The following is a 21662-nucleotide window of genomic DNA, read 5'->3' on the forward strand; positions in this document are numbered from 1 at the left end:
AATATTAAAAACAAAAGGATTACAGTGTAAAAGAATATTATTGTGTAGGCTACATAAATATAAAAATGTAATGATGAATAGTCATTGCGTGTATTAGAATTAGGCTACCTATTTTCAATTCAGCCTATTACTACTTATAATGATGAACGAAATTGGCTAATTAATTGAACAATCGTGCCAATACACACACATATATATTAACTGACTCATCGCGTGTACGCCATGTAAATAGCAATCCGCCATGGCGCGAGCGCATCTCGCTCCTAAAGGGAATGGGAGATGACACTCTGATTGGTTTATTGAAGGTTACGCCCATTACTCATTAAGAGAATAGGGACAACCCATTTCAAAAATGCGCCCCGGCGCACGGACCGTTTTTCCGTCGTTAAAATAGCAAAAGTGGATTTGGACACGCCCTGAGTGCACCTGCGCCGTGCGCTTTACACTTTGCGTTTAGATCGTTAAAATAGGGCTCTTAATCTGTTTTTGTTTACAAAAAGTTACAGCCAAAGGAATTGTGATTGTCCTTTAGGTTTATCATTTGAAATAATAAAAAACAATATGATGTTCAAACTTTTGACTACTTTCTTTAATAACTACATAACACAATACTTGTACTTTTACTTTCAGTACTTGAGTAAATTTTAAAATAAACTACTTGCAATACTTAAGTACAAAAACTGTTGAATACTTTAGTACTTCTACTTAAGTGTGGCACTTTTTTGATAGAGCACTTGTACTTTTACTCAAGTCTCGGTCTCTAGTACTTTATACATCTCTGCATGTCAACAACACTCTACTACAACAACTCTTCCTCTTTTCTAAAGCAGCCCAACATGGCCCCGCCCCCTTTGTTGCGTGTACTCGGGGGCGGGGTTTATGTAAATTTTGGGGTTTGTGATGTCATAAGCCCAGGAAGAAGCTCGTTGTAGTCCCTACCAGTCGTTTGTTGCAGTCCTTAAAAAGCGATTTCTGTAAAAGAAAATATCTCTCTTTGCATTGAACTTTGAGTGTCGTAACTTTGCAGATGTTGTTTATGCTCAAACAGCAACATTACACAATAACTAAAGTTAAAAAAGTGAAATCATAATCAAGGACCCCTTTAATATAATGCAAAAATTGTCCTAAAAATAGATGCAACATATATCATTTTTTAGTTCTTTTGAGTTTGGGGTGAAATGTGACCTGGACATGTTTTGGTGTGATTCACCAGGAATGTTCTATGAATTTATTTGCAGAGCTTGTTTTATTAATAATGTTTTATTTATTGATGGGAGATGTCTGTTCACATTGTGTTCTCTTCATGCATATGAAGCAACGTCTGGTAAGCATCATCTTGAGCTGTGTGTACTGGCCTGAAGCTCTTGTCTTCATCCGTCTGCTGTTCATCTTCTCTCCCACAGCTCTTGGACAGAAGACACCCGCTCCTGCATTTTCTCAGAAAGTGCTCTGCGTCAGAGCCGAGAGAACCAGGAGCCTCTAGTTGAAGTTCTGGATCGACAGATTGAACAGAAGTTTGAGGAGTTTGATCAGCTCACCGTGGCTGGAAAAAAACTCTTTGGCGACGAGCATCACCTTAACAAAATGGTAGAGTATGTCTTGCATAATTATAAAGAAAAGAACAATCACAAATAAGATTTCTTTAAAAAGGTCATATTATGTCGTTGTTTTGTTTTTGGATCTACTAGAACAGTTTTTCATGCTTGAATGTTGATTATTTTCCTCATATTCTCCATTGTTGCAGCTCCTCTCTTCCCAGTCTGTCAGTAACGCTCTGTTTAGTCTCTATGAAGCCCCTCCTTCTGAAAAGCACAATGTGCTCTGATTGGTCGGCTGGACTCTGGAGCAGTGTGTTGTGATTGGTGTTTGGGAAATGTCCCGCCCCTTGCCATAACTGCCAGTTTCAACACACTACTAACTAACTCAACCAGGCCCCGCCCCTTTATTCTGCATATAAATTATTTAAATGAGGAATATTGTGACGTGTTTGTTCCCAGAAGAAATCTCAGGTTTCAGGGAGTTCAGAAACAGTGACAGACACTGATATAGAGAATAACTCTCATTGGAGGGACTTTGTAGAGCTTTTTCAAGCTCAAACAGCAACATTACACACTAAAGAAAGTTGTTAAAAAAAAAAAGAGCATGTCATACAAGATATTCATGTCTTTCTTTCTTCGGTCGAAAAGAAATTACGGTTTTTGAGGAAAACATGTTGCAGGTCCAAATTTCAATGCAGCTTCAAAGAGCTCTACACAATGATAGAATGTTTTCCCCATTGCTCTTTGTCTTGTACAGATCAGAGAGAGGATGGAGGAGCTGAGGAGCATGCTGGGATGGATCCTGGTCCACTGGAGGGCTCAGAAGGATCAGCTGTTGAGCAGACAGAAGGCTGAAGAACCTCAGACAGATGCCATTTACTCTGAAGCCACGGTCTGCACCTCACAACCACAGGTAGAATCCATTCATTGATGGTTCTTCATTATCATAAAAATTGTCCCAGAATAAGATTTGTATTATTATTATTTCATATTTCTTTGTTTTGAATGTGAAATGTGATCTGGCAAATCCTCAATAGTCAGTTTTCATTAGATCGACGCTAATTCTGCCATTTTTCAGGTGGAAACCTCAACAGAAGTCTCTCAGAAGAGAATAGAAAGTCCCCCTGGTGACATGGAGGACAGTTTTCAGCACACTTATGAATATGAGGTGATGAAGAGTGTCAGTCCTAAAGGAAGCGATGACAGCAGTCATTTAGAGAGTCCGGATTCACCGTACCTGGTGCTGAAGGAACCCAGTCCCTCCGCTCTAGGAGGCACCGTCAACCTCATCCTCAGCTTCAGTAACTCTGGAGACACACAAATCCAGGTACAGGCGCCTGGCAGGGAAAGTGGCGTGCCGGTGCCGGAGCCTGTGCACAGGGTGAGAATAATTTAAACATCACCCTACTGACAATGACACAATCACTTATCAGGGCTCCAGACTGTGACTAAATGGTCGCATTTCTGCCAGTGTGACTACATTTTGTTAGAGGCCGCACTGGTGTGACCACCACATTGCTCATCTGATAAGAGAACATCAAACGACAAACGAAACAAAAGTGAAACGAACTGTACAGCGCGGACCGTTTATCAGCACTGAGCAATAATAGACAGCGCAAATCTCGATCACATGACACTGCTTACTACACACTGCTGTAGTATTTCAAATTTTGTAATTTTTAAAGAAATTTAAATACTGTTTTGTGTCTCTTTAATGTGTCGTGACAGATCGCTGTAGCGCCTCAGTTCAAGCGGCTCGTGAACCGATCATCTCTTCTTACTAGTTTATTTATAGCATCAAATAAACATGAATGAACATCAGAAGGTATGTTGTTTCAACCGCAGGAAGATGTCAGGACCATTTTTCAAATTCAAGTTCACCAACGTTAATTTACTAAATCCCTTGACTGCTTTGTTGGACATAACTGTGGATTTGGTGTTATGATTGGTTAGATTGCCTGTCAATCAAACTCCCGGCAAAGGTTCAGTTCTCTGCTATAAACCACAGATATTGTGGAAACCAGGAAAAACACTGTGCCACGATCAAGCTCTCCAGTCCACAAATCACCATGGATTTAATGTAGTAACGCTTACTGAAACTGGCAGAAATACTCAAATCAATGCTTTTAGTTATTAATTTCAGGGTTCATGCAAACTTTTGAAATTCCAGCACTTTTCAAGGACTTTTTAAATTGCTTCACACTTATTCCAGCACTTAAAAGCTCTAAGTATTATAAAATTTTAATGTTATTTTTAATGTAATGACTTGTAAAACTAAATGTTTAAAGATGAAGGAAAACTAACACTTCTGTACGGAAGAGGATTAGAGACAAGCAATAATAAAAAAATAAAACCATCTTGAGATTAAAGTTGTTAAATTTTGAGAAAAAACTTGTTAAATTTCGAGAAAAAAGTCGAGATAAAATGTTGAGAATTTATTCTCCTAATTTAACTAATTTGTTCTCGGAATTTAACTACTTTTTTCTCGTAATTTAATGACTTTATTCTCAACATTTTATCGACTTTTTTCTCGAAATTTAACGAGTTTATTCTCAACATTTTATCTCGACTTTTTTCTTGAAATTTAACGACATTTTTCTCATAATTTAACGAGTTTGTTCTCGTAATTTAACGACTTTTTTCTTGTAATTTAATGACTTTATTCTCAACATTTTATCTCGACTTTTTTCTCAAAATTTAACGAGTTTTTTTCTCGTAATTTAATGAGTTTATTCTCAACATTTTATCTAGACTTTTTTCTTGTAATTTAATGACTTTATTCTCAACATTTTATCTCGACTTTTTTCTCAAAATTTAACGAGTTTTTTTCTCGTAATTTAATGAGTTTATTCTCAACATTTTATCTAGACTTTTTTCTTGAAATTTAGCGATTTTTTTCTCGTAATTTAACGAGTTTATTCTCAACATTTTATCTAGACTTTTTTCTTGAAATTTAACGACATTTTTCTCATAATTTAACGAGTTTATTCTCAACATTTTATCTCGACTTTTTTCTTGAAATTTAACGACATTTTTCTCGTAATTTAACGAGTTTATTCTCAACATTTTATCTCGACTTTTTTCTTGAAATTTAACGACATTTATCTCGTAATTTAACGAGTTTATTCTCAACATTTTATCTCGACTTTTTTCTTGAAATGTAGCGAGTTTTTTCTCGTAATTTAACGAGTTTATTCTCAACATTTTATCTCGACTTTTTTCTTGAAATGTAGCGAGTTTTTTCTCGTAATTTAACGAGTTTATTCTCAACATTTTATCTCGACTTTTTTCTTGAAATTTAGCGACATTTTTCTCATAGTTTAACGAGTTTGTTCTCGTAATTTAACGACTTTTTTCTCGTAATTTAATGACTTTATTCTCAACATTTTATCTTGACTTCTTTCTTGAAATTTAACAAGTTTTTTCTCGTAATTTAATGACTTTATTCTCAACATTTTATCTCGACTTTTTTCTCGAAATTTAACAAGTTTTTTTCTCGTAATTTAACGAGTTTATTCTCAACATTTTATCTCGACTTTTTTCTTGAAATTTAGCACGTTTTTTTCTCATAATTTAACGAGTTTATTCTCAACATTTTATCTCGACTTCTTTCTTGAAATTTAACAAGTTTTTTCTCGTAATTTAATGACTTTATTCTCAACATTTTATCTCAACTTTTTTCTAGAAATTTAACGAGTTTTTTCGCGTAATTTAAGGAGTTTATTCTCAACATTTTATCTCGACCTTTTTCTCAAAATTTAACGAGTTTTTTCTCGTAATTTAACGAGTTTATTCTCAACATTTTATTTCGACTTTTTTTCTTGAAATTTAACAACTTTAATCTCAAGATGGTTTTATTTTTTTATTATTGCTTGGCCCTAATCCTCTTCCGTACTTCTAGGCAAACAAAAAGACATGAAATTACCACTAGATGGCGGCAGAGAAGCACTTATTGACTCCCTAATATATAGAAAAGTAGGAAAAGTCTCATGAAAAACAAAAACTTCTTCAAATTGTGACTGAATTACACAGAAAGCAAGTAAAGAGCACTCCTTTTAAAATCACTGACGCTGTCAGTCAGTTCAGTATGGTACATTTAATAATTGTAGAATATTTACGTTTTCTCTCAAATGTTCGTCTGGAGCCCTGCTTATGCACTAGTTTGTGTTCGATATCCCTCTCAGTCTCCTTATATTTTCCTTCTCTTTCCCCAACAACATCCTTCTCTGTTTTATTTTCTTGTACGTTCTCCTTCAGCCTGCTGAGTCTCACTCTTCTGCCTGTAAAAGCTTTTGGAAGCGCTGCCAGGGGCTTTTTGGTAGTTTAAAGCGAAAGAAAACGATTTATCGACACAGTGCAGAAGAGGTAAATACAGTTGGTCGGTGGCCCTGCATGAGAAAACAAAAACATGGTACTGTGTTTGTGTGCATGAGGACTGACTAACACCGAGATCTTCAGAAGAGAAATCATCTCATCATATCATTTGATTGAAATTTGATTACCGAAGCATTGCAGTACATCTCAAAATCGTTGTATAATAGTATGCTATTCTGAAACAGAGCCACTGGCCTGATCATTTATTTATTTGGTGGTTGGAAACGCAACAAAGCCAGAGACTTTGATGGAAGAGGGGTCGCTGTGGTTTAGAGGAGATTGCAAACAGGTATAGGCAGGTAATGAAAAGATGACTGAGGAAATAGCCACTTCCACTGCCAGTATATGGGAAGCATTAGAAACCAGGACAAGAAACTCTTCCAAGACACACATAAAGCCTCATTTCAAACATTTGGGTTGTTTACAAAACTGTCTTTGGGAAAGTTTTGAAAGTAATTGCAACAAAAATAAAAGTTTGTGTTTCTTGGAACGGTTACAGGGGCTTAAAAATATAGTAGCATATAGTAGCCATAAAAGGATTTGCAGTATCCTCCTTTTATTATGCCTTTAGGGACTGTGAAGTTTAAACTTCGGTCAGTAGTAGAAGTTATTTTGGAAATTTTGGCCGTTTCTGTATGTTTATAGCTCTCAGATTTTTTTGAAAACATCATGAGGATTAGGGCTTATGGGAAGTTGTCTTGCTGCTGTCATAGCGTCTAATTTTAGATGCATTTTGATATCTGTATGCAGGATTTTTTATTTTGTGTCCTCAGAGCTTTCAGCACATATAAAGCTGCTGGATGACACTGTGAGAGGCTCAATGCATAAGTTTCAATGATCTTTTCTGATTTTGTGTAGTTATATACTGCTGAGACTCCAGAGATCAGAGCGTATAATCACACAAAATCAGAAATAAGTGAAACATGTTTGCATTGAGTCTCTCATAGTGTCATCCATAAGACATCTGTAAATTAAAGGTGCAGTGAGCAATTTATGAGAAACGGTGTTGAAAGTGAAAGTCCGATTCACAAGATCTCCGTTCGATTTCATTCTCAATTTTGATTCGATTCAATGAATTCAATGATTCAATTTTAACTGGCAAAAAAGAAATAAATTGATAAAATAGTGTTTTTGTTGTTTTTGAACCTTGTATTGTAACAAATAAGGTTATGACACCCAACATTTTAGATACCAGTGAAATTGAACAATTCTCGAATCCAATTTCGATAGCACAACTAAAACTACAAACTAATATAATTTCCAAACATTATTAATGACAAATGAACAGTCTTTAATTAAAAAAAGAACTACATGCAATAGCACAATTAAATAAATACAATAGAGCAAATATACAAATGAAATAATCAGTGCTTTTAAGGTTTTTCAGGTAGGTCTAACAGCAGTTTTTAGGTACAGAAACTGAATAAAGTAATCAAATGTAAAATAACACTGCATATAATCTTCACTGTACAAATTAAATAAAGGTTAATTCTAAATAAAGTTATTCAGTGAAGAGCAGGGAGTGATTTTCTCTTTGTCTTTTGTAGTTTGATTAACATTAAAAACACAGACAGCTGCAGGAATATTAGGCTGCTGTCACTTTAAGACTAATGCATGGATACAATAATGATACACATGCGTTCTTTCCCGCTTTGTGCAAGGTAAATAAGAGGATGACACCTAGTGGAAAAGACTAGCATCAATCAGAAATTTTGTTCAATGTTTTCAGGAATAAATAGGGAGAAAAATTCGTGGCTTTTGAGAATTGATATCGAATCGGCTACATTTTAAAAAACAATTATTCGAAAAATCGATTTTTTTTTTGCCCAGCCCTACTTGTAGCCGATCAGCAATAAGGGGCATATCCACTGATTAGGGGGGAGGTGCCTGTGCTGCATATAGTTTGGGGGCGGAGCTATCAAGATTGGGGTGTGATCCTTTTGGGTAGGGGCGTGTTTATTTTGGCGATTTCAAATATCAACAGCGTTTCTCAAAAATCACTTACTGCACCTTTAAGACCAGAAATATACTCTATAATGTGTGTTTCAAGTTTTCTGCTAACTTTGCATGAGGAACAGAGTGAAATTTGAGCATTTATTCTCCTTAAACTGTTGCTCCATCATGACAAAAGAGTCTGAAACCAGCAGAGGCCAGGGGCTTTTATTAGATCTAAAGATTTGCTGCAAATCGGTTGTTTTAATCAGATATGCATGTACGGAGAAAGGTGATAAGATGCATGAAGTTTTTCACTCTTACGTAAGTTGTCTTTAAGCATGATGTAAACCCACTCATGACAGCAGCGCTGTGTTGAGATGTGACCTCACCCTTCGCTTCCCATGAACGCTGAGTTTTGAAATGGCTCCCAGCAGGAGTGGGGGGTGCTGGAGAAATTTGTTGTGAACTTTCTAGAAGGCCCTCTTGACTGGCCTGTGTGATTTATGGTCTGGGGCTGCCAGAGCAGCACAAGATTAGTCACGGGGTGAAAGGTCAAGCCATTACAGCTGTGTATGACGACATGTTTAAGAGCAGATGATTCTTATTAAAGTTAAAAAAAAAAAACCTAAGTGTGCTTGTGTAGTCGTGCTAGTGTTCTTTTGTGTGCGTTCATGTTGTTCTCATGTAAATCTAATGGTTCTGTTTTATTAGTGGTGTTTGCGAAGATTTGATGTGGCTTTTTGATGTAAGCAACCATTCAGAGCATCTTAGCAATAACAGAGCAACACCTACTGAGAACACCTTAGCAACAGCATAACAACTCTCCACAACACCCTGGCAATATTTCTTTACTAAATGTTAAAATTGTTTATTTTTCTGATTGCCAATGTGAATTCCAGCTTCTTCACGTAAGCAGTGAAGGAAAAGATGTTTCAGCATTTTAGTTGTTTTTATCATTGCAGAGCAATGTCATCATTCAGCAGTAACAAATGCGAAGCAACGTGTGTGTCTACGTTTTTGCTTAGGAATGCTTTGCTTGAGCCAGACACTCACAGAAGTGCTGTGTTCAGATACTAAAACACACTTATTTACACAAATGATTATACAAATGATCATTTTTGTGCAGCGGTGTTTGAATTATGAATTGCACTGGCCATAAAAAGTTTTTGGACACTTAAGCCACACTTAAATATGAATGTCCTTGCATAAGATGATAAAATATCAAACCAAGTTGCATTTATTATAAAGATAACACAAGCATGGTCCAAAATGAAGACATGTTGTGAAACATTAGTGAATGTTGATAGTTAATGTGATGAGCTACACCTGTGTGAACTGATTTCATACATGCATTAAAAATGACCTATTGACCAGCAAAAGTTGTTTGCAGAGGTCACTTAATAACTTTTGTTATGCAATGCATTGACATTCATGCATTTCTTGTGTGACCTAACTGTCCAAATGGTTTTTGGACCGCTGCACATCAGATAATTAGCATGATGTATCTTTAAAGGGTGAAATTTGTATTGAAGCGTGATACTTATGCATGCTAACCACTTCATGCATGGGGGAAAAAGGGTGATAAAATAACACTCTAAAACAATATTTTCCTTGTGTTTTAGGTAAGTACTTACTTGCATGTTATGGAAAACAACATGGCAGTAGCCCCAGTGTATGAGAGTATGACGCTACCCCGAGACAAAGCCCCGAGGCCCTCTTCCTCCTCTCCCAGGACCTCTCTGTACGCTTTCTCCTCCCCTTGCACCTCTCCATACTCCTCGTCCTCCACAGAAGACACACTTCATCAGGCCAACAACCCCTCTGTTCACCTCTTGCCGAAGAACAGCAACATCTCAATCTTCAGCAGCCTGAAGAGGAAGAGCAAGAAGGGGAAGAAGAAGAAAGATGACCGTAGACACACTATTCAGAAGATCATGGGAGAAGAGGTGTCAGAAGAGGCTGATTTGCCACCTGCACATGAACCGGTGACATACGATACGCACACTTGGCCGCTGAAGGAATGGAAGAAGCGGAAAAATGCAAGGAAACCAAACAGCGATGAAACTCAGGTCTTGGACTACATGAAAAACCCATTGGTGAAAGACATAGATGCAGAATGTTCTGGAGAGGTTGGATCTCCAGTTCACAACACGTTAGAGGTTGCCACCCAAGGACATGTGAAGAACCACTGCAGATTTCTGTCCTTGGGCTCGGTGTTAAGCTTCGACCTGCCCAAGGATATGAGCCTTATCCCTAGCATTCAAGATGTCATTACAATTGGCCCTCCCGAGCAAAAGAAGACAGACTCTCAACACCAGGACTCTCAGGTTGATCGTCCAACACCTCTGAGCACCTTTAAAACAGCCCGCTCACCTCCAACGCAAAAAGAAGAGTCCAAACAAACCTCTCCAGGTGAAGTAATCCTTAGGATTGATTGTAAAGACTCCAAAAAGATCAGCGTTGATACTATTTCATTTACTGAAGATGATTTTCCTCCTCCACCTTCTCCAGTCATTGAAGACATCACATTTGAGGAGAATCACCCCTCATTACTCCAACAGAAACACCTGTCTGGGATAAGTACAATGCCCAAAGGAGAGTTAGTTAGTTGGGACACAATGGGAACAAAACTTGACAACAAAGAAAACCACTATGTAAGTCCTCCAGAAGATGCAAGCCAAGGGATAGCCAACCACAGCTCAACTACAGCAGAGATTCATGTATGTCCTAGCATCCATACCTTGGTTCACAATCTTAATGGACACCTCTTCCATAGGCCAACAAAGACCTCAAGCTCTCAACAGTTGAGTCCAAACCATGCATCTCAGGTGGTATTGAACTTCAGAGCCAATGGAAGAGAGGACTCGGTGGACTCTGGTCACTCCAGCTCTGGAAGCTTCAAGTTGTGTTCAGAGGGTTTGTATGTAGACTCTTCAGAGTGTCCAGTGCCCAAGAGGACCATCGGGAAGGTACCATCGCTGGATGCAGGAGTCTCCACCAGGAACTTAGAGTTCTCCAAAGACAAAAGCCTTACTTTATCTATTGACGTTGAGGATCAGGTTCACCCTGACCACCAACAGTTTGAGCAGGAAGAGGAGGAGCTGGAGGACATCTGGAACCACACCAACAGCTACCGACAGAGTCTAAACTCTGACATCATGTATAACGGCTACCAGGCTTTGACAGCCACCTCTTCTCCAGACCAGCACAGGGAACCCTCACCCAAAGAGCAAGCAGAACTCTTCAGGAAGTTGGTCACAGCCTCCGCACCCAATCTTCTTGTGGCGGAGTTTCGACTGCCACCATCTATCCAGTCTATGATGGGTTGTGGGAAGCAGCAGAACTCAAAGGAAGAGAGGCAAATTCTGGATAAAGGGGACAGGAGGTCTTGGGCTGCATTCACTCAACAGGAACAGGTTTACAAACAGGTGGCCATTAATGAAACCGCTTCAGATCTGGTGAAACTACCTGAAATAGAGGACCAGGAAAAGTATATCTACCATTATAGAGAGGAGGAGGAGGAAGAGGAGGAGGAGGAGGAGGAGAAGGAAACAGGGTTTCTGAAGGTGAGGTCTACAAGTTGGCAATTAATCCTGTCAAACCCTGTCGTTTAGGAAGTTAGGGGTGGCCAAATCCTGCTCCTGGAGAGCTAATGTCCTGCAGAGGTGAGCTCTAACCCCAATTAACTACATCTGAACCAATTAAATCAAGGTCTTCAGGATTACTAGAAACATCAGAGGAGGTGTTGGGTCAAATTGGAGCTAAACTCTGCTGGATGTTAGCCCTCCAGGATTGGACTCCTCTGGTTTAAGTAGTTGAGCTGTTGACTTGTGCTGCCTTTGCAGCACTTTGTCACTTTGTCAGAATGACATTAAAGGTGCTAAAGAGGATGTTTTGTTTTATACATTTTTGCAATATTACTTGAAACTGTCTTTACTAACTGATAAAAGACTATTTATTAGGTGCACTGAAAGGAATAATATTAATATACATCATCTGTGCACACGGTAGGGCCTTAAAAACATCAGCCAATCGTTTACGCGATCATTGCGTAAACCAGGGGTCATCAACTATATTTGTCCAAGGGCCAGAATTTTTCTCTGCAGACACTGTAAGGGCCAGATACTCGTAATATAAAATAAAATTCGAATTGTATCCTAATATGTTATTATTTGATATACTAATTCTAATTCCAAATTTATTTTATTTTTTACATATTACCTGTACTGCAGCAAGCCACCAGGGGGCGATAGCAATATTTTAGGCTTCATATTTGTGAGGCTGTCAAGCTGTCCATCACTGTCACGCAAATTGTGCGCTAATCCCAGGCAAGGAAAATTTTGACATTTGTGAAAAAATGAGCACGTGAAACAATAAAAGATGTTCAATGAGAGAACGCGTTTATCGTCATTCTTGACTGAAGGCAGGCTATGGCACAAGCTACTTTTCAGAAGGGTTTTTTTTTTCGTTAGATTTAAAAATAAATAAATATGGAACGGACCCGAATATTCAAATATTCGTTCGGTGGGTTGGTATTCGATTTGAAAATTTGACATTCGAATATTTTTTTATTTTTATTTTTTGCACACCTGGGATCCCCCGCGAAACGATTCTCATTCCCCCTTGAATAAGGCCGGCGACACACTGGCTGCGTGAGCGTCTCAGCTGCGTGGCGTGTCCGTTTTTATTTCGGCTCCCATATTTAACAGGTTGGAGTTTGCACACTGAGACACGCGTCTCAGGCGCGCTCGAGCCACGCGGAAAACGCGTGCATGCTAGAAATAGAACCGACGCGTGTTCCAGCAACGGGAGTGTTCAGAACAGCGGAGTTTGTATGGACCGAAGTGCATGTCTGAGCTTGTGTTTTGTTGCTTTGACACTGTGGAAAATACAATAATAGAAACAAAATGTATTAGCATTTTTACCCGTTATTATCAATCTAAATTAATCTCGTTTTTAATTTAACTTAATTTCGTTTTTCTTTATTTAAATTTCATTTTTCTTTATTTAAATTTCATTTTTTCTTTATTTAAATTTCGTTTTTGTTTATATAAATTTCGTTTTTTCTTTATTTAAATTTCGTTTTTTCTTTATTTAAATTTCGTTTTTCTTTATTTAAATCTACCCTTACTGTGCCAATTTGTTAGTCAGAAAAATATTAGACTACCTTAAAAGTATTGCTTAATTTAACAGACCTGTGTGTGTGCGTTTTATATCACTAGTGCAGTGTCCGTTCTCGGAGCATAAGCCCTGCCCGCGTGAGGTGCGCCGCTTCCCGCTCGCGCTGTTCTGACTGTAGTTTACTAAAAGTTTATTAATTCTGAATGTGTCGCGTCTCGCGTGTCCATCTATATTGCACCAAATGCGACACTGCACTGCCTTGTGAAGTCGATTGGATGAACGGTTCTCGAAATAATAAAAATGCAAACGGACATACAGACACATATTCCTGCCTTTATTAGAGAGAAAAATATGTTCAGCCCCTCTCTCCGAAGAGTCGATGTTCATTACTACCGAAGCTTCGAAGCTCAAAAAATGGTATTCGGACCAGCCCTAAACTTTTTTCCTCTTACAAGGCTATTCCTGAATTCAGTATTATTCTGGGGGCCGGATGGAAATCTCTGGCGGGCCGGATTTGGCCCGCGGGCCGCCAGTTGACGTTGCATGGCGTAAACGATTGGCCCTCTGGCTTGTCAATCACTGCCATGACGTTCCTTGTGAGAGACGTGCATGGCTGCGCGCTCCAGTAACTTTCCACACTCCACAGGCGCCGCATGCAATGTTTTTGTCAGAAGACAGGAGTAACAACTGCAGATTATGAGTTACCTGCGGTGAGTCCGACATAATGAATCCACTAACACGACACAGCGAATGCCGGTGATAAACACTCGTGTTCCAATACTCGTGCACGAGTTTTGGGAGGCGTTCCCTTGAAATGAGCTGTGAAGGAGGGGGGTTGTTCTTACGCATGTGCTCATTTCAAAAACTCAGTAACAGTCTTTGATTTCTCAGTCGACAAAAAGATCCTCTGTAGCACCTTTAATGAGATGAGCGCCACCACAGTATTGTATTTAGCAGTGGGAAGATTAGGATTATCTTTAAAGGTATAGTTCACCCAAAAATGATTTACTCACACTCAAGCCATGCTAGTTGTATATGACAATCTTTCAGAGTTTCAAAATATGGATATTTTTCTTACAAAAGACCCATCGCTTTGCTTTAGAAGGCCTTTATCAACCCCCTGGAGCCATATGGATTATATTTATGATGGATGGATGCATTTTTGGGGCTTCAAAACTGTTCCACCCGTTCATTACCATTATAAAGTTGGAAGAGCCAGGATATTTTATATATATCTCCGATTGTGTTCGACTTAAAGAAGATAGTCATATACACCTAGGATGGCTTGAGGGTGAGTAAATCATGGGATCATTTTCATTTTTGGGTGAACTATCCCTTTAAGGCCATAAAATACTCCTTGGTTAGCTGGTTTATGAGGTGACAGGTTACATTTCCCATCATTCAGTGTGGGAGCAAGTGTGCTCTTTATTTTGTTGCTTTTGCACTAAAAGTCTAAAGTAGGATCTTCCCAGGAGGGTTTTATTTGGAAATGTGGCCAGCACAGTTCATATCATTATGCCCATTGTTGTAGTTATGATTGGTGCGCATTCAATCTGTTTTTGTCACGGTACTTAATGCATTGATATGTGTCCTCCTCTCTCCACAGGACCAGTCCATGAGTCTCCTGTCTGTTCATATGGGATTGGATGGCACCAATGACTCTGAAATCCAGGTATACAGAAGTTACATCGCAGACCATGCCAGAAGTGTATATGAGATTTACTTACAAGTCTGCTTAAAAGTTCTTCACAATATTGAGAAATAAAAGACATTGCTGTATCTATTCATTGTGAAATAATGATTGTTAATTTTTCTTTTTCAGAGCGGAAGACAAGAATGGGAATTGCCGTCTATGGAAGGTACTCTAGAGAGGAAACACAAACTACAGCTTGGTGGAAAGAAGGTAAACATCACAATTGTAATGCATGTAGGCTGGTAAGATCTGTGCGTGTAAATCTTACTCCCCTGAACTCAAGTCTTTAGCCTGCTTGTTAGAGAGCCCGACTCCCATGGTGGCGAACCCGGGTTCAAGTCCCACTCCCGGTTCATACAGGAGGGGTTACTCAATTACAGATATTTTCTTCACACAGACCAAGACAAATGAGCATTTTGTGTCACATGCCTCATACTTTTACCTGTGGTAGATGTCAGATTAGGTTATTTTGGTGCATTTTTGGTTGGTCTTTATGTAACCAATAAGCTAAATGTGCTCTTTCAGGCACCATGCAGGGCGTGGAACTCTTATCATGCTGTGCTGTACAAACAAACAATATGTTTCTATCAGGACCGGAAAGATACACTCAAGGTAAGCATGATCTGACTTTGCAAATCTTTTTGTTGCTTTATTGCAAACAGACATCATTAGTTATATTGCAAGGTTGAATTGTGATTTGAATTACATGTAATGGCAGCTGTAAAGCAGCTAAGAATATGAGTTAACCCAGACGAGTCTATATTTGTCCCCCATAGAGCTGTGTGACAAGCCTTCCTCTGAACCTAATTGGAGCAGTGTGTGAACCGTTGCCGGAGTACACCAAAAAACCCAATTGCTTTTGCTTGAGGTAAATGATGAGCAACTCAAGAGTTGTTTTAGTTACAGATGGAAGTAGTTTGAATCGCTTCACTTGTTTTACCATTTTCTCTCAGATTGCGTGATGGATCTGAGTATCTCCTCAGTGCCTCCTCCCGATTTATGATGAAGAAATGGATTCTTAGAATCCAAGCACACACGGGTATTATAGCATTATACATATCTGCCTGTCTGTCATTAACAAGTTGTCCATGCTGCATTATATGAATACAGTCATATTCAGATGAAATCCTCTCTCTCTACAGCATCCAGTGATTCTGTACTGAATAGATCTACATGTCATGGGTCTTCAGCTTCAGAGACGCTCCTGAGACATTCTCCTCCTATCACAGACTGTCAGTATGGAGATAAATGTCACTGCTCCATGAGAAATTATGTCACCACCACCGTTTTGGCACAGAGTCAGCCTGCCTCAGGCCGAACCAAAGAGATCATAGTCCACACCAACGACGGTCTGCAGATCCACCAAAGGCATCAGGATCGGTTGCTCCCTTCATGCTCAGATGCGGGTCGTTCTGGTAAGAAATTGTGTGAAGACTGAAGTAATGGCTGCTAAAAATTCAGCTTCTATCTATCTATCTATCTATCTATCTATCTATCTGTCTGTTGTTCTACCTATCTATCTATCTATCTATCTATCTATCTGTCTGTCTGTCTGTCTGTCGTTCTGTCTATCTATCTATCTATCTATCTGTCTGTCGTTCTGTCTATCTATCCGTCCGTCTGTCTATCTATCTATCTATCTATCTATCTATCTATCTATCTGTCTATCTGTCATTCTGTCTATCTATCTATCTATCTATCTATCCGTCTATCTGTCTGTCTGTCATACTATCTATCGATCCGTCCGTCTATCTATCTATCTATCTATCTATCTATCTATCTGTCTGTCTGTCTGTCGTTCTGTCTATCTATCTATCTATCTATCTATCTATCCGTCTATCTATCCGTCTATCTGTCTGTCTGTCGTTCTGTCTATCTATCTATCTATCTATCTATCTATCTATCTATCTATCTGTCTGTCTGTCGTTCTGTCTATCTATCTATCTATCTATCCGTCCGTCTATCTATCTATCTATCTATCTATCTATCTGTCTGTCGTTCTATCTATCTATCTATCTATCTATCTATCTATCTATCTATCTGTCTGTCGTTCTATCTATCTATCTATCTATCTATCTGTCTGTCTGTCTGTCGTTCTGTCTATCTATCTATCTATCTATCTATCTATCTATCTATCTATCCGTCCGTCTATCTATCTATCTGTCTATCTATCTATCTATCTATCTATCTATCTATCTATCTGTCTGTCGTTCTGTCTATCTATCTATCTATCTATCTGTCTGTCTGTCATTCTGTCTATCTATCTATCTATCTGTCTGTCTGTCTGTCGTTCTGTCTATCTATCTATCTATCTATCTATCTATCCGTCCGTCTATCTATCTATCTGTCTATCTATCTATCTATCTATCTATCTATCTATCTATCTATCTGTCTGTCGTTCTGTCTATCTATCCGTCTATCTGTCTGTCTGTCTGTCATACTATCTATCTATCCGTCTGTCTATCTATCTATCTATCTATCTATCTATCTATCTATCTATCTATCTGTCTGTCTGTCATTCTGTCTATCTATCTATCTATCTATCCGTCTATCTGTCTGTCTGTCATACTATCTATCTATCCGTCCGTCTATCTATCTATCTATCTATCTATCTGTCTGTCTGTCTGTCTGTCTGTCTGTCGTTCTGTCTATCTATCTATCTATCTATCTATCTATCTATCTATCTATCTATCTATCTATCTATCTATCCACCATCTGCATTTAAATGGACTTTTTATAGTGAATTTAGTTAAATGCTGCAGTTCATTACCATTATAAATTACTTGTGGTTGTATTTCATAAACCCTCATTATTTTTGTTCCAGAAAAAGTGCATTATAAAATGTATAATTTATAATAAATCTGTATAATTTTAGATGTTTCCTCCATAAGTAGCTTCAAAGTAGTTAGTTGAAAAAATTCATTTTCTTAATCAGTATTTTGTCTAGTTGTCATGTAAAATTGTAAAATAAATATTTAATTAAATATATAATTTATCTCAAGTATTCTAGTATAATGTATTTAAAAGCATACATGAGATAAATTTAGCTTTTCGTTTGACAGTAGCTTCCTCAACACTGGCCACTAATGCAAGTAATAAATAAATAATATGTAAGACAAATGTCTTGGACATCCAAAAGAGGGCAGTAGAGGACTCTGTGTTGAACATGAGCCGAGCTTCACACAGACATTATGAGGCATAGTCACATCTGTTTGCTGTCAGCGGCTTTCTATTTCTGGAGAAGCTCTCTGGATTTTGTCATTTCCACCTTGGTCACATTATTTCTCACCTCCAGTACTTTGTTACTCACTTATACTGTCTGCCCTTGTACTTTAGAGGTTGAATGATTCATATTAGTTTTTTTCTCTCTGTAGAGGATGAGTTTGAGTCTCATGGCGAGTCTCTGAGACAGAAATTGTCCTCTATGTCCACCATTCAGGGCTGGACCAGTGAAAAGAGACGCTCACACTCCTTTACCTCAGGTACAGCTAATAAGGTCACAACATTTGCCATGTAAACAGGTCATTCTTATGAAACAGTGCTATATAATGTAGTGTCTGAAAGTGATAAAACAATTGACTCTAAGCTAATGTTGAATAATATTCATCATGCAATGTAATTTATGTATATTCTCCTGGGACCCGGGAATAGACTTCTGTCTTTTGTAGTGGACATTATATTTTAGTGATTTTCTCTGACATCATGCATGTCACAGTTTTAAGTCTGGATGTCCTGTAAAGCATGAAAACAACAACTTCTTGGTCTTTAAATATGACTGTAATAAAATGAAAATTAGCATTTTTATGGAAATATGATAATATTTTGTAATTATCATTTAAATTGGATTAATTTTCAAATTGTTTGTTATAAATCAACATCTCAGGAAAATATAATGGGGTTTCAAATCAAAATATGTCTTTCTGTTATGAAACAGGGCATTGATTTTGTACATGACCTCTGTAGAGGACACCAGGACTTAAATCATGTTTATCAGGCATTTTATGAGATACAACAAGTGAATAGGGAAAGAAATTATATATAAATATTCCTATTAATTATTAGATATTATTATGAAAATGTTGCCAATTATTACCCCCCATTATTACACTTCTTTTTTCATTACATGTTGCTCCAAGAACACATTCATATGCAAATTAGATGCATTGTATTGAATGGGAAAATCCATGTATGACTATTTTACCCACATATCGCATAAAATAAAATGGTATAAAATGATATATTTCCATTATATCTTTCATAACATAATTGAGAATCAACTTTATACAAAGTTTGGTTAAAAACAATCCCGAAGCCTAAAAATTAATTAATTAAAGCCTAAAAAAAAAAAACATTATTTTTGCCTATACATGTAATTTCATGCCATGTTATTTTTTAAACAACTTAGTCCTGGTGTCCACTACAGAGGACATATAATATATGAATAAAAAATTATTTTCCAAAAATGTTATTTTTTAATTTGTTACTTATGCTCTATACAATATAATGATGTGGGGGGAAAAAAAACTAAATTAAAAAAAAAAAAAATTTCTGGGTCTCAGGAGGAACTTTAGATGAACTTTAAACACTCATATCTCTGTCCACAGCCACATATCAGAGGATAAAGCCTGTAGCGCCCCCTTCAGGCAAAGGCCAGGACAGCAGCTCCAGCTACTCTGTGACTTTATTCATCGGAGATCGAGAGATGCCGTCTGTCTGTAAAAGCACTGCGATGGCCGAGCCAAGCGGCGTCCGGCAGGAGTCCTTCTCCGACCTGCCCATGAGGAGCTACACAAGTCTCCCACGGCCACGGAACAAATCCGTCTTCAGGAAGTTCTTTGGGAAAAAGGAGTGACTGACACTTTCTGTCTGACCCTGACTGACATGTGCAGGACACAAGTTCTGAAAAACTTTTTTCTTACAATTTATTTATGGAATTGATGGCGAGAATCGTTTTTTGTCATTTTTAGATGAGATCTTGTATGGTTGTTTAATATTCACTTCAATAGATAGTTTAGCCAAACATGAAATTTACTCACCCTCATGTTGATGATCAAAACTAATATGACTCTTTCTTTATTTTTACATTAATGGGTCAAAGATGAAAAATGGTTTTCAAGCATCAAAACAATAAGTGTAATACAGCTTTGAATTGTTGTTGTTTTTCAGTACATCAGAATGGGTCTTGTTTAATTTTTTTTTTTTTTTTTTTTTTTTGAGCGAAAATTAAATATCATACATTTTCACCATGATTTACAGAAGACACCCACTAAAATGTCATTCAGTGTAACAATCTTGTCAGGGATATTTACAGCAAAAAATCTATTTATGCCATATTAAAGACTAATTACTTTAACTCCAAATGCTAATTACTTGTAATTTTATATTTTTAAACTTTGCCACTATCCTAGGTTTGTCAGCAAGAATTTCTTTACTCATTTAAAATGCAATAAAATTTAGTATGCACACTTATTCTTTTATATATTTTAATATGCACAGGTCAGAATAAGTTTGTTGTTTCAATTTCTACATAAATATAAGTGTTACACAGAATGACAACCCACATTTTGACATTTTATTCTCCCAAAACTTATTTGAAACCTTAAAAGTAGACGTTTTACTTGCATTTAATGTGCTTTCTATGTATATAAAATCACTCTATTGATGTGGACATTTAAATGTCTTTGACCCTTATGCATTTAGCAGACACTTTTATTCAAAGAGGAACAAAAGCAATTTGTCACAGAGTCATTGCTCTCTGTGAATCTTCCCTTGGTGCTTTATTGTCATTCTGGAGCCTTTTGTTATATAAAAGGGGTGTCCAGTCCTTCTGGATGGAGTTTCTGCAGAATTTAGCGTGCTTTATCACACCTGCGTGGATGTTTTAGAAATCCCAAATGCCTTAATTACCCGGTTCAGGTGTGTTTAATTAAGGTCGGAGCAAAACTATGCATTAAAAAAGTGAGAAGGACTGGACAGAATATTCCTCAAAAAGGGAAGGACACAAGAAGAGAGTGAGATATTTGAGTTTGCAACATCCAGAGGGTGAGTTGAGTTTCAATTATGGATTAATTCTTGCTTTAAACTCCACATTTTCCCATGCTAAAATTTCATTGTTGTTTTAAATGTGCATAAATGAGTGAAGTTTGCTGTGGACATGGTGACAGCTGCCATAATGAATCTACTGATATGAGACTTTTGATATCTAATGTGTTCAGTATTCCCACCACATTCCATTTGAGGTGGTCTGAAGTGTTTTCAGTTCATGTATGATATGTTTTTGGCCTGATTACAGTTTAGTTTCAATCTGCCCAGTCATTGTTTATTTTTTATGAGGTTTTGGCACATATTATTTGTCAGCTTGTCATGTTTTTTAGTGTTGGTTTGAGTTCTGTGTGGTCTAGTTCACCCAAAAATGAAAATTCTGTCATTCATTTATTCGTTTTTTTGGCAAACTATCCTTTTAACGTGTGTGTGTTTCCAAACTAAACATTTGATTCACTTATTGTAGTGTTGCTTTCTGTGTTTAAACTCATGCAGTGTGTCATGTGCATTTTAGAAGGACAACGTTTTTATGTTCTGGGTCAACTGTATCAATGTTTTGAGATTGAATGTTTATGACTGTTTTTACACAATTTTAAACATGTAATGCATTATTTTAGACATTTCGCAGTGGAAAACATTTTAGGACTATATTGATATGTTCAGTTTGTTAAAAAAAAAACAAAGTAGCTGAATTGTGCCTTGAAAAGAAAATAATGTCATTATAAGCATTGTAAGAAAATAAGGTCATTACAGCAGTTTGAATGAGTTTTGTGGTTTGTGCAGTTCAGGGGTTAACTGGTTCCCCTGAAATCAAAATTTAATTTTTTTTAGCTTTTCGTATGAAAATGTTAGCCTTAAATCACGTCTGTAAACAGAAAGAAGGAGTCCCTGCTATATCATGTGAGGACGCTGCTTGTAGCAGATCATTTATAGCCTTTTCTCACAGCAGCTGAAATAAT

General features: G+C 37.4%; 1 protein-coding gene across 5 annotated transcripts in view; it reads left to right on the forward strand.

Annotated features, from left to right (window-relative positions):
- LOC125276453 (spectrin beta chain, non-erythrocytic 1) overlaps nucleotides 1-21461 on the forward strand; it is a 72801-nt gene extending 51340 nt beyond the window's left edge. For 2 of the 5 annotated variants that reach the window (XM_048203922.1, XM_048203923.1), the window contains 13 exons: nucleotides 1404-1587; nucleotides 2296-2451; nucleotides 2617-2919; nucleotides 5796-5903; nucleotides 9470-11413; nucleotides 14575-14640; nucleotides 14791-14871; nucleotides 15187-15273; nucleotides 15438-15529; nucleotides 15615-15700; nucleotides 15804-16076; nucleotides 18036-18143; nucleotides 19266-21461. In XM_048203922.1, the coding sequence (XP_048059879.1) occupies nucleotides 1404-1587; nucleotides 2296-2451; nucleotides 2617-2919; nucleotides 5796-5903; nucleotides 9470-11413; nucleotides 14575-14640; nucleotides 14791-14871; nucleotides 15187-15273; nucleotides 15438-15529; nucleotides 15615-15700; nucleotides 15804-16076; nucleotides 18036-18143; nucleotides 19266-19513 (3736 nt within the window). In that variant the 3' untranslated portion in view covers nucleotides 19514-21461. The remainder of the gene's footprint in view (nucleotides 1-1403; nucleotides 1588-2295; nucleotides 2452-2616; nucleotides 2920-5795; nucleotides 5904-9469; nucleotides 11414-14574; nucleotides 14641-14790; nucleotides 14872-15186; nucleotides 15274-15437; nucleotides 15530-15614; nucleotides 15701-15803; nucleotides 16077-18035; nucleotides 18144-19265) is intronic. The other 3 variants (XM_048203925.1, XM_048203924.1, XM_048203926.1) reach the window with 3 other exon arrangements.
- Nucleotides 21462-21662: the final 201 nt, after the last annotated feature.

This window comes from Megalobrama amblycephala, linkage group LG10 (assembly GCF_018812025.1).
Source record: "Megalobrama amblycephala isolate DHTTF-2021 linkage group LG10, ASM1881202v1, whole genome shotgun sequence".
NCBI classification, from domain to species: domain Eukaryota; kingdom Metazoa; phylum Chordata; class Actinopteri; order Cypriniformes; family Xenocyprididae; genus Megalobrama; species Megalobrama amblycephala.